This window comes from Mixophyes fleayi, chromosome 12 (genome assembly GCF_038048845.1).
Source record: "Mixophyes fleayi isolate aMixFle1 chromosome 12, aMixFle1.hap1, whole genome shotgun sequence".
Taxonomy (NCBI): Eukaryota; Metazoa; Chordata; class Amphibia; order Anura; family Limnodynastidae; genus Mixophyes; species Mixophyes fleayi.
Window position 1 is genome coordinate 4,248,828 of NC_134413.1, and position 13,916 is coordinate 4,262,743.

The 13,916-nt window shown below is 42.6% G+C and overlaps 1 protein-coding gene across 6 annotated transcripts in view; it reads right to left on the reverse strand.

Annotated features, from left to right (window-relative positions):
* CCDC88C (coiled-coil domain containing 88C) overlaps positions 1-13,916 on the reverse strand; it is a 79,661-nt gene that overhangs the window by 11,951 nt on the left and 53,794 nt on the right. For 4 of the 6 annotated variants that reach the window (XM_075192599.1, XM_075192601.1, XM_075192600.1 and 1 more), the window contains exons 15-25: positions 12,764-13,834; positions 12,430-12,557; positions 10,896-11,037; positions 8,492-8,659; positions 5,866-6,027; positions 5,278-5,555; positions 4,422-4,565; positions 4,054-4,240; positions 3,119-3,264; positions 2,286-2,375; positions 1,966-2,198 (exon numbers count right to left, since the gene is read on the reverse strand). In XM_075192599.1, coding sequence (XP_075048700.1) covers positions 1,966-2,198; positions 2,286-2,375; positions 3,119-3,264; positions 4,054-4,240; positions 4,422-4,565; positions 5,278-5,555; positions 5,866-6,027; positions 8,492-8,659; positions 10,896-11,037; positions 12,430-12,557; positions 12,764-13,834 — 2,749 coding nt within the window. Of the gene's footprint in view, positions 1-1,202; positions 1,587-1,965; positions 2,199-2,285; positions 2,376-3,118; positions 3,265-4,053; positions 4,241-4,421; positions 4,566-5,277; positions 5,556-5,865; positions 6,028-8,491; positions 8,660-10,895; positions 11,038-12,429; positions 12,558-12,763; positions 13,835-13,916 lie in introns of those variants that run through there. The other 2 variants (XM_075192603.1, XM_075192602.1) reach the window with 2 other exon arrangements.

Genomic DNA, 13,916 nt, shown 5'->3' on the forward strand with positions numbered 1-13,916 from the left:
GATGTCAGGTGTACTGTAATGGGCAATTAACCCATCTACTCTGCCCATGTCAAGATGTTGGGGTCTTTATGGGCTATCCTTAAGGAAGGAATCCAATGTCCGATATATCTAAGTAATTGAACAGCGTCTCTTCCGGCCAAATGTCTGTGATAGGGGCAGGCTCGGCCTCTTCTTAGTAAACATTAGCCCTTGTTATCTTGGCATGGAATGTGCATTATATATGCCTATTATAAATGATTTTCTGCAATTCTGACATTACAGGCTCATTCAGACGGAACACAGATGAAAGCACTGATACAATGTATCAGTCTTTGGTATCACCGATCTGTGTCCTGTTCACACTGCCAGAGGCTACAAACATGTCAGGATCTATTTCCTGGGGGTAAATGTATCTGCGTTTTTTTACAGGTTATCGATATTTGGCGACTTAGCAGGGCTAATTAAAAACTTGCCCTTAAAGACACTGCTGTTTTAAATATGCCCTGCAAAGTCGCTGAATATCGTCAGATTGAAACGTTTACCCCATGGTGTTCTATAATCCCTGTCACAGAGGACAATTACCCCTACACCAGCGGCACATTTTTCCGCTGTGTGTACCTTCCGAAACTTGGAGCATGAAAATTTTAAAGGTACTTTAAAAAGGTTCTTGTATGAGGGTGTTCTATGGGAAAGGCGAGACTGTGCAATAATCTACATTATATCAGAATACTTTTGGGACTTTAGTTTGATTTTAAATACACGTCATTTAACTGTTCTTGTCAATTAAAATTAAGGGATGCAGCCTTTCTGGGTCATTTTCTATTATTCCTGTATCAGGCCTCTATAATAAAATATTGCAATTAAAGCTCTTATCCTATGTCTATTCGTTTGTTAGATACACTTTCAAATAGAGTGTATCTAACCATTAACTTAACTGCATCGTCTCTACAACCAGAGAGAGAAGACTGCTCACTCCCGGCCCACGGAAGATGGAGAAGCTGTAGTAAAGGTGAGTTAGGATAAGGGTTACATTTGGCCCTACTCTTTACCAATGCGGACTTTTAAATTTGAGAAATATATCACTTTCAGTTTAACCTACAGGAACAGCCTTTTTGTTGCAGATTTTAAATACTTCCCCTTTTATATCAGCCATCGGCAGTAACGGACAGCAACACAGCAGCGTAATTTACCACGGGCACAAACATTTGTGCTGGAACTTACTCAGCCCGGACAGAGGCTTTGTGGATGCGACTGTTCCAAGGGTCAGTGTTAGGGGTCTAATTATCTTCACTCCTTTCAGTGTTTGCTTCCTGATCAGTATGCAACTTACAGACAATACAGATTGTGTACGTGGGTCATTTTTTTGGTCCTTGAGGTATATATTTATAATGAAGGGATGTGCGCTCCAGAAGAGAGACAGTACAGAGAGAGCAGAGAGCGTCAGACGTCCCTGATCTCCGGAAGAGAGACAGAGCCTTTGTGAGTAGACGAGATGTCGATGGAGGACCAGAATCGCAGGCGCTCGGAGAAACGGCGCTGGTTCTGTGACGGCGGCTTCTTCTCCTGGCTCTTGCTTTTCAAAAACGGAAACTTTTTGCGAGTGGCTGCTAGACAGACAGGTCACCCGGGCGGAATAAGAGAGAAGTGACAGTTACTAGGATTATATAGTCATATAGCTGGTATAAACAAGTACACTAATCCAGTACCCTACAGAGGAGACATCGTGATGAACAGATCCAGGTGGGATCGGATCAGTAGAACGTGCCTAAGATCATTAATACATTAAGGCGTATTTAATCCGTGCAATATACAAAAATATATTGTAACCCAACAACCAGAACTTTGTTTCAGTTGTAATCTGTGCTACAACAATGACAGCTAGGATCCGATTGGCTGCTGTGGATTAGCGCACATGTATTGAATACGCCGCACAGATCGGTCATAACGGGTAGTGCTGTTTGGAGAAGATGTAATAAGTTAATTTACCTTTACTGGTGAACACCTTAGACGTGTCCTTCTCATCCGACCCTACAGAACAGTTATCCGCACTTTCCGCCTGCACTTTGAGGGGCCGGGAGCAGGAGGGAGACGCTGTGGAGTCAAAGGGGTCCGTGGTTTGGTGAGAAACGTCCCCAAATGATTTGGGTCTCTCTCTGGAGCTCTCTTTCCTCGGTTTGATGAGCTTAGCGAGAGCTCGAGCCCCCGACCAGTGATTCTTTCTGCAGACACAAAAACAGTTTTGCACGAACTCCAATTATAGAGAAACTCAGAAAGAGCAGCACATATAATACAAAGAGAGAACTTACTTTTTTGGAGCGGGGTCATAAAATTTATATTGGTCCATTATCTTCTCCTCTAGTTTCTCCTTTTGTCTTCTTAAATCGTTTAATTTATCTCTGTGAGGTGAAACAATGAAACACTGTCTTAATTATTATAAAGAAACAAAACCCCTAAAACAGTTTTGTCGTTCCAATTATAAGTGCACCGTATTATCCTTTACTGCCTCCATAAAGTTTCTAAACTGCTGCAAACGGGTCATTGCCAATACATCTCCCCTGATTGGATGAATCCTGGAATCACCATGTCTCTGGAGGACTCAGCTCTGGACGGTTTGGAGAAGTAACATTTTGCTTATTGCATTTGAAAGACCTTCACCCACGGAGACCTCTGCTCCAGACAAGCTCCCACCTCTTTTTCTCTGTAATTGGAAAGTCAGAGTCCTTTCGGTGCAAGTGGCACCTGATTGGACAGCCATGATTCTTGTCCAATCAGAAGCCACCTGCCCTGAGGTCCCTTTAACAACCGCTAGAATACCGCTATGATCCTCCCTGTCACCTGAAGGACTATTTTTGGGGGCTTCCATTCCCCAGGAGCTATGCCTTCCACTAGGAAGCCAGCTTCCACTTCTGAGTTGGGGACAATCTTCGATCAGGCCCATAAGTTAGGAGTAAGCACCTAGGATGAGATGTATTCATGATGTAAACCGAGAACTGGCAAACTCTGGAATCGGGATTTAATCACAACCTTGATCGATAGGATGCTGTGAAGCTGCCATCACTGTGACCGAAGCCCCCCGTCATTGTGCGCAGTGCGCCATACTAATAACATAGCGCAGACGCCGGTGCTGCCGTCCACCTACATGTACTGTTTCTGCTCCTCGTGATAATGCTCTTTACTCTCCATGCTCTGCTCCAGCAACATCTGGTTCTGCTGACTCAACATCTGTATCTGGCTGAGCAGATGATGATTCTCTTCCTCCAGGTTACTCTTCAGCCGCGTCAGAAGCTGCAGAAAACAAGGACGACACGTCCTATAGATCTCACGAGACGCCATTCCGAAAAATATCAACATTATACCCACCGAACCTACATGCAGACATTATCCATTACAGTGAGCTGGACTAACGTGTATATTTCATGGATTCAAAGGACTAATGATAATGAATGTTAAAAGTCACCTCTTATATCCGTTACCCTACAGCCTTCTATAATTTACAGTAGGGAGTACATTATATAATCAACCCCTAAGGGCTCTTTCATACCTATCAGCCGATACCTGGAAACCACATTATAAATAGGATGAATGGTTTCTTATAGGCTTGTTCCCACTATGGCGTTCTAAAAGTTTTAACACTCATTTAAAATGATAAAATGTATCACATTGTATTTCTCATGTGTTAATGCACGTCAACTGGTAATATTGTGACAGCTGAAAAAAGCAAGAAAAACACATTAAAATGCATCTAAAGCGCGTTAGTTTTCATGTGGTTACTCATATGTGTGAATGAGCCCTAAAATAATATCCTACAAGAGGTGGAAGATGAGAATTGTTATTACGATATGATCTATTTAGAGGAGACAACACTAGGTGGCGCTCTTGTGTCAGGTCCACAAGCTGTATCGGAAATTTAACGTCTGCATGCCTGACTGTAATACATAGGGGGGCAAAGCCCCCTATAATCAATAACAGCAGCAACATTTCCAGTGAAAACTACCCCCCCCCCCCAGTGTATCACTGTATATAGTTCAATGGGGGTTTTAATCTCATTTCCCCCAATGTATCCGCCCGTCTTACCTCACAGTGATTATCCAGCTTGGCCAGAGAGATGTCCATTGTCTGGTGCTGATCCTTCAGCTCGTCAAACCGCGCCTGCCAGCGATTCAGCTCCATCTGGGCGTTGTTCAGTGAGCCCTTCATCTCCTTGGTGTGTTTGTGTAGAGTGTTGTACTCTCCTTCTAGCTCGCCGTGTAGGAACTTCAGCCTGCGGGAAACAAACACACGGTACAACATGAACGGACATACACACATTACATACACAGAGTATAATGTATATATAGCAGTGTTTGGCTCCGCAGCAGATCCTAACGTTATGGCGGTTGGAGAAGCTGTGTCTGCTAATAGTGATACCACTGTATACATCTGTGGCAGCAGGCGGCACTCACCTCTCCAACTCGCCTCGAACTTTATCATTTTCACTCGCGGCAATGACATTTTTCCTCTTTTCCTGCTGCAGAACTTCAAGTTCGTTACTTAATATCTTGTCTCGTTCCTCCAGCTCCGTCTTGTAACGCAACAAATTGTTGTAGCTGCAACAAATCACAGCAATTGGTGAAGAAAGAACTATCAAAAAATATTAGAAAAACTCAAAACTGTGATACAAGGAAAAAGTGTAACATTTATATATAAAAGGTTTCTTAAGTAACAAAAACTCTTTTCACTGGGTTAACAAATCACATTACTGTGCACAGGACAACGGTTGTGTCATTTGATTGGAATCTGCCATACTACTTTTTTTTATCTGGGATAAACGGACACGGACCAAAATTTTAAATAAAAAAACAAATAATTTATGTAATAATATAACTGGCTGGTGTCATATCCACTCACTAGTAACCAGTGACATCACTGAGTGCAGCCTATCCAGTCACTAGGAGCCAGTGACATCACTGAGAGTGCAACCTATCCAGTCACTAGGAGCCAGTGACATCACTGAGAATGCAGCCTATCCAGTCACTAGGAGAAAGTGACATCACTGAGAATGCAGCCTATCCAGTCACTAGGAGAAAGTGACATCACTGAGAATGCAGCCTATCCAGTCACTAGGAGAAAGTGACATCACTGAGAATGCAGCCTATCTATTGGAAGTAGTTTTTAGTTCTTACTAGAAGACTTATAAAATACCTAAAGTTATAGTTAACAAATACCTACACAGTTGTACTGCCTATCTTATGCTTTTTCACATAACACTGAATGAAATCTCTGCCTCTCTGCAGCTTTCAGGTAGTAAGAACACAATACCTCTCCTCCAGGTTCCGGTGCGTCTGCTCCAGGCCCTTGTGCTGGAATTTCAGGGTGCTATGCTGGCTGATCAGACCCTCATACTCTGCAGACTGACGTTCATACAAGGACACCAAATGTTCATGGTCCCGGAGCAGGGACTGGTGGCTTTCCGTCACTTCCTCCCTCTGACGCCCGGCTTTCTCCTTCTCGCCCTCTACGCAGGAAAGCTGGTTCTGCAGCTGGGAGATCTGCGCCTTTAAGGATGCATTTTGGGAGGCAGCCGCTGAGCTCTCAACCTGCAACATGTCAAACAAATGTATGGCTGCATTGTTCTCCAAACCTTCACCTCCACCCACCCTAGGACAGTCCCGTAAACAGGCATTCCAGCTCTATTTGGCAAACCTGGTCAAAAGAATAATTTGCAGGCAACAAACCACAGTTCTACTAGTTGGGGGCAGATGAACTCAAACTTTACAAATAAGAGTTTATATCGTTCCCCCTTAAAAAACAAAATCTACTTTCAACTCTCGTGGACAGGGGCATAAAAGCCGACTGGGAATAGACTGGACCAATGCATTATCCACGCGTGCAGGAAATAACGCTCACCTGCAGATTTGCAGTCTGAGTCTGCAGGGCAGTGTTGTGTTCCTGGAGGAAAGTGATCTGTTTCTGCAGCGTCCCCATCTGGTTGTTGAAGGAGAGGTTCTGTGTCTCCAGGTGCCGTAGCTGGTCGTTCATCAGTTTCTTCTCTGCTTGTAATGCTGCATTCTAATAAGAGAGAGCACAGTGAGAGAACGACCACCGTGACTGTCTCATAGACCGTCTCCCACCGGGAACCACCGGAAAAGTCTCTTATCATGCCAAAACAAAAATGCTCTATAGTGTAACAACTAAGTCACAAAGTTATGGAAAGTGAACTATATCATACCAAGAAAAACACATTTGTTTGAACACTTTGTCTTTTATACGTAACCGTCCAACTACCAGGAACAGACGTGGTTATACTGCATCATATTAATATGGAGCGCTACGCTCCATCTCCCATCTTGGTAGTGGTGTCCTGTGATCTAGTGAGGACAGGAACTGGGGCAGCCTCCAGCCGTCCGCATCGCTCTACTGAGCATACCCAGACAGGAAGTGCGGCTCTCAGCGGTTCTTCCAGTGACAGCTGAACTGTACATATGTCAAAACTTCAGCTGCATCCTTTCTGACTTCTCTTAATTATATATAGATATATAAAGTGACCTGTTCTCTGACATTGCCCACAATATAAGCTTACTACCATCTGTATATATGAATGTGCTATAATAGTGTTAAGTACATTAACTGCATAAGCTTATCATACTGCCTGTCTGATACAGTCAGTATCAACTTTGAGGAACTGTATATATGTATATATCATCTGTTACAACAACTTCTGAAATAAAACCTACAAATTGGTTAAGCCTAAAAGCTTCTTGTGGTTTAACTTCTACCACTAACACCGCTGACACCAATTCAGAGCCGTAACTTAGAATTCTAGCGCCTGGGGCGAGAAAGACAAATGCCGCCCCTCTAGCCCTCAATTTTAACCAAAATGTACCTAAAATATTCCTAAATTGCGCCCCCCTTCAGCGTTGCGGCCTGGGCAGCCGCCCCTGTCGCACAGCCTTAGTTACCGCCCTGCACCAATTACATATATCAGCACAAGTGCCCCGATAATAGGTTCCTGCCAATACATCAAACCCAACAATTACAACCATGAACGTCAAAAGTGGAGATTCCAGAATGTCACCTCTTATTGGGCGATAAGTAAAGAGGTCGGAAAAAAAGTCTGCTGGATTCGCGTTCCACAAGGCAGGTGCCCACATATCGATGCAAGTCAGTGACTTGGTTATGTAATAGACTCATAGAAACATGGCAGGGTGCAGAGTGTAACTTAGGAATTTTGTAGAACAGACAGACATATAGGAAAAGATTAGACACTACAATTTTCCATCCTCCACAAGATTTAAACATTGGATATACTTCAGCATTCAAAATCCATTATAAACCTTGAAAACATTTAAATTTTAAAATCACTGCATATTTGTAACCTCATAATAAAAATGTGTTTCTATAAAAACCTTTCAGAACAATATGCACATTAAGAATAAAAACAACACAATACACTTTATTTTTACAGACTGTCTATTGGGCCATGAGGTATATTATAGTACAGTATAGTATAATATTGATGGACACACTTAGAGGGGGGCAGGGCAATTACATTTCACACCTATATCATTCTACAGTAATTATGGCATTTTTCCTTTTTATTTAACACAGAGAACAGCTGTCAGGTCTATCTGCACCGATCTTTGCACAACTCCCAGAGCAGTTCTCATGGGTTTAAAATAACTAACAATAAAAGGAATTATATCTGAGACTATGGAATGCAGCCAGGTCGCCTCAGAGCATTTCATGTACAGAACAGGTACAATAATATACAGCTTAAAAAACAGATTATCTCACAATATTTGTGAACAAAAAGTACATTGGAAAATGATTTGGAGAAGAACGAGATGGACCCTCAGCTGGGTGACTTAGGCTCAGATCAGTTTTAGGACAGTGGGTTAATACAAAAGGGACTGCAAATTGCAATGTGTGTGTAGAGCGATGAGGTGTCAGTGAGGAACTACGAAACCTGGACATCATTTCAGATTTGCCACACATGTATACGTGTGTATGCATGCGTGTATATGTGCATGCGTGAGTGTGCGCATGAGTGCGCGCATGTAGGTGCGCGCGAGTGCGCGCATGTAGGTGCGCGCGAGTGCGCGCATGTAGGTGCGCGCGAGTGCGCGCATGTAGGTGCGCGCGAGTGCGCGCATGTAGGTGCTTGCATGTATGTGCGCGCATATATGCGTATGTCTGTATGCGTGCGCGCATGTATGCATGCGCACGTGTATGTGTGCGTGTATGTATGTATGTATACATGAACGCATCTGGTCAAATCTGAGAGATCCAGCCTCTCAGTGGTCGGACAGTGCAGCTAAATTGCTCCGTACACAGTCACCTTCCTTCTGTGATATTAACTTGTGAAGCTGTGAAGTCAATGGTGAGAGGTTCAAGGATAAATGGCAACAGCCAGTCCGTGGCGCAGAGCGCACTACCGTCACACAACCAATCCGAGACTGACAAGCGCCAGTTACCATGGAACGCAGAAGTTACACAAGAGAATCTCCAACAACGTTTGGGAAAAAGAACTTACGTCTCTCTCTAACTCAATGGCTCGGTCCTTCGCCTTCAGCTGGTCCCGGGTGGTCTCCTGCCCGTTCACCAGGGTCTCCGTACTGTGGATGTGAAACACGCGTCTCCCCCGGGAATTCTGCGGGGCCTGCTCTGCGTTCTGGCTGCGCAACGCGGCGTCTTGTTTCACCTGAGATTATGTATAAAGCAAAATTATGGTTCAATAGAAGGATCAGAACTCCGTGTAAACGGATCACTAGGATTTTATTTTTCATTATTGGACCTAATGAATTATGGCCTATATTTTGTGATTTGCAGTCTCAATGTACCAGACGCAGTCTTTCCTGAACAGATCTGTCTGATTAGTTTATCAATAACCCAACCTGCTCCTTATAGAATATGAGGAACGTTAGTATATTATAATGGGAAGACACATGTTGATTATAAAGCTATTTGAAGTCACCTTATGGTCCAAAGCCAGACATCGAATGCCACCTGAAATGTATACTATATTCCTTACAGAATGGTAAGTGCCCCCTGTTGTTTAATACATCATTATTCAGCTAAAAGTATTGAACGTGTTGCAATTTTTTATTTTTTTTATTTATTTTAGTCAATAACACAATAACTCAGCAGTTCTTGAAAACATGAAAAAAATAAAGATAAAATAAAATGTAAGATCTGCGCGTCACAGCCAGCCCCAGTCCTGCTAATATAACAATAGATCCAAACTGCTGTGGGACACTATCTCCAGCTGGATAATGCTGCCGTCCACACTGGTGGTGGCAATAACATCAGACTGGTTTCTGTTCTCCTAGAGTCACCTCTATTCCAGCACTGAATAGTTTCTCTTTGATACATTGTTACTTTTTATCATTTTCCTCCCCCTTATGCAGTCTCAGATTTCCTCTTGTGATGCAGATTTTGTATTGCGTTTTCTCGGCACTCCGGCTATTTGTCAATCGTTCCCTCTCTTCCTGGTGCTAATTGTGTTTCCTGAACATTATATAAGAACCCTGGTAGTTTCCAGCTCAATCAAATGAGCCAAGACATTAACTACTACCAACACCTCCATGAAGACTAATGGAGGACACAGAGAGTCTCCTTGATCAGACAGGTCAATGGTCCTCGGCTCCTATTTGTGATAACCTAAAATTGGCAAATTTCTGATCAAATTTGGAAGCTCATTCTAATACAAACGGGACTAAAACACTAGCGGAAATATTCTTTGAGGTCAGTCAATTCAAAGAGCAGTTTCAAATACCTAACTCTGGTTTCTATAGACACCTTCAGCTACAATGAGGCAGGTTGTACGTAATGTGAACATATAGTGACCTCCAACTTTTGCTTTGAGGGATAAAATTCAGTATATGTTTAGTATATACTACCCCCTGACTGCAAGGCCCCCTTCAAGACTACAAAACTGGCACGAGAAGTGGTCATCATAGTATATGAAGTACTTGGCTTGTCGATTTCCAACCTCCCCCTGGAGTCTACGGGAGGAGATGGAACCTTATCAGGGCTCAAAGAGCGACATTCTCATCAAGAAACAAAGTAACTCACTGTATAAAAAACATTTTTAAAATCTCTAGTGAGGTTTTCCATTTTATTAGACAACTTACTTAAATTGGGGTGATTAGGGGTTTTTGAAAAAAATGAGGACTACTGGCTTCCAGTCCAATAACATCTGGTCCACACGTTACTTTTATGTCAATGACTGCGTCCTAGTACGTATGTCCTGGGTAATGGTATGTAGATACAATCCAATTATCTAATTACACAATACTGCATGTTCTGGGTTAGGGGAGGCAAGGAATCTAGAGGAGGGATCATCTGCAGCAGGTGGGGGATTCTGTTGTGTTTCGGGGTTGGCTATGAAAACATTACTGTCTAAACATAACATTCTAATAGACAAATTAAATTAAAAAAATAAAATAATGCATTTGTCCCATTCACACAATGGAGGCAGCTATTTTAGGTGAACCAATATTCAATATGGATGCAACCAATCGCTAGTGACATGACCGAGATGTAGTGATGTCACTAGTTCCTACAGAACTGATAGGCTGAGAATTGGTACCGCCCATAAAATGGCTGCTTCTACTAAGTGTAAGTGATTGGGGCACTTTAGTGAGTTCCTTTAATTAAGCACTAGGAGTACCACTGTTATGAATGTTTGTTGCATAATTAATAAAAAAAATGTGAATTACACACAGTGACCGGTAATTTAATACAAGTTGCGCGCACATCGTAGCTCAGCGCCATAACTGCGATTAGAACGATGTAGAATTTATCAGGCACAATGACAAATGTGCCCAGATATCGGTTCTTGACTAATCGTATCAGCGGCGTTTACACGGTACGATGCCAGAGCAATCTTCAGTACAAATTCCATTAAATCCCCAATCCCTCTATCCACTTCTTACCGAATTCAGCTCGTTCTGCAGCTGCTGGTTCAGACTCCGAACTTCGTCCACCTGACCCTCAAGTGTCAGAATTTTACTTTCCTTAACGGCCAACGTGGTCTTTAGTGTTGATTCAATCTTACTCTCCAGAACCTTGTACTTCCTGTAAAACACAACACGACGTCACAGCCAAACCGTTCACTATCCCGCTGCTGCTTCCAATATAAAATAACTACTTATAATAAATCTTGTAAGAGAGAATTTTAACTGTCACCTGGCTGTATTGGTGCATACATGTAGTATTATATTATATTATCAGTTGTGTAAGTGTAGGTTTGTGCAGAATATTGACTCTAGAACTTATATACAGAGCAATAGTGCCGACACCCTCACAGTCTCCCACCATAATCATCGCCCTGATCTCACTGCCCCTTCAGTAAAGCTGGGTACACACTTATATAATCTTACTTCAGGTGCGATATCTGTAACGATTTAACCAATGACTAAAAGTCCCGATGACCACGCCGATTCCTGTGTACACACCTACACGATTTACAGTCAGATCTGTGATCTTCATCTCTCGTAACCATCTGTTGAAAAGATCCTGACTCTGTACACTCTACAGATATCTGCCTACACTGCTGGGGGTGAGTGCGTGCACACTGCCACATTTGCCTGACATCGTTCCACCGTTGATTGTGATATTTAGGAAGTTTATAAAACCAAATCAACAGATGCGATGTGTTTTGGTGAGATAAAACATGATTGTAGGAGCGTACACACTCTTCCCATATTGGACCAAACAGTCATTTATCGTATGATCTGCATAATAATTCCAGAGATGGGTACCCAGCTTAACTGTCATCAATTCTCACATTCTGAATAACACTAAAATAGTCAAAGAGTATCAATCTTAAAAGGACAATTCCACATCTTTGTACATTTTATGGGGGGGGGGGGGTGAATTATAATTGTGAATAAACACTTTGGGCCCGAGTCATTAAGGAGAGCAAGGCAAAGAAAGGAGTAACTTTGCTCCAGGACAAACCATGATACAATACAAGGGGAGTAAGTTAGTTTATTGTTTTGCACATAAGATAAATACTGGCTGTTCTGTCATGTAGGACACAAATACTGGATAGCTTCATTTTTAAACTGAAATTCGAAGCTGATCTAGGACACGCCCTGCCCCAACTATAAATCTGTCCCCACATTTTAAATTTACCTCCCGATTCAATGCAACAACTTTGCTCCTTGGCAAAACCATAATTGTTGTTTTGCTGTTAACGACTCTGGCCCATTGTGCCTGTTTTGCACATTTATCCCCTAAACAAATATGTGCATAAAAGTCAACTTATCCCTTTAAAAAAGATAAAACTAAAAGTAAAATTACTTAAAAAAAACAAATTGCAAAAGCTTAAAAAAAATTGTATATATTTTCAGACTTTAAATCTAAAATGTGAGGTTCAGAGAGTGGCCCCTTCACTGGTCTCCCCTCTGACCTGTACTAAAGTTATCCGTCTTGTAGACACAATTCTGCAGATATGACCCTTACTTCTCAGCATTGCTGTTCTCATCTTGCAGCATCAACTCTTTATTTAACCCAATCTTCTCCAGTTCCAGGCTCAGCTTGTCCAACTCACTCGACATTTGTTGGGTCTTTAGCTTCTCCAGGACCAGATCCTACATTGAAATGTCTGCATTAATGATGTGGACAAGAAATAAGCACCGGGACAGACTCATGAAAGCTGTGGACCTCCAGAAGTGGTGGAACTTCAAGACCTAGCGACAAATACCACAATAGATAGTTCCACAACAACGAGAGGGGGACACATCTAGCCAGGTCTAATAAGACAAGTATGGAATAAACAGAGATCCAAGTTCTTTACCTCTCTTAGTGTCGCTAGTGTTCTCTTATCTACAGTCAACTGTTGCACCAGTTCTTTGCTCTCCTTCTCAAGCTCCCTTGTTCTAGACGAGGATTCTCTTAGCTTGGAAACCTCCTTCTCTAGTGTCCTGTTCTCTTTCTCCAAGTCGGCCAGTTTTACGGTGTTGTCATCCAAGATGGCATCTTTCAGCTCCACCTGCTGCCAAAGTCTCTTGGATTCCTTCTCCAACATCTTCTTGTCTTTCTCCAGCTGCGTCATTTCCTGTTCTACGCCTTTCTTTTCTTGCTCCAATCTCTCCAGTCTCTTGTTCGAAATTTTGAGCTCCTCCAAGTTCCTCTGAAGTTCTTTATTTTCCATCTCGGTTTCCCTAAGCTCCGCTTCCAGCTCATGAAGTTTCTTATTCCCGGTCTCGAGCATCTGCTGAAGCCTCCAGTTTTCCTCACTCAAACCTTGGTAGCTGACTTCCAGTCGCTCTGACTTTTTCCCCAGTGTCTTCAACACTTCCACGTTCTTCTGCAGTTCTTCTTTCTCTTTTAAGAGCTCATTGTTCTCTCTCTCAATCTGCGTAATTTTAGTGCATGAAAATCTCATGGCTTCCACTGCTCTCCTGAGCTCCAGGTTCTCTTCATCCAGCTGCTTGTTCTCGTTCTCCAGCACCGCCAGACGAATGGAGACATTTTGCAGTGTGTCCAGAGACTTCTTTAGTATTCTATTTTCACCTTCTAACTTGCTGTGTTCTTTATCAAGAGCCTCGACCTTCTCTTCTACGATCCTCACAGAGGACACTTTCTTGGTCAACAATTCATTCTGCTTCTCTAACCGATGGACCTCCTTCTCCAACTCCTCTACCCCTTCCACCTTCTCTTTCACCTGATCAAAAGCCTTCTGGAGCTGCCTCTTTTCATGCTCCACCTCGTTCAGCTTGCTGGTGTTGTCCGTGATCGTCTCATGTAGCATTTTATTTTCCATCTCAACATGCTTCACCCTTGAATCTGTGCTATCTTGGGCCCTTTGTCGAAGAGCAGCCATTGCCTGAGAGAGGTGTTTATTTTCCTGCTCCAGCTCTCTTATCTGTAATAACAGTTTGCACACTTAATAAAGATCTATAACAACGTTTACATTAAGCAAATAAATCTACACAATTCAGCCCGAC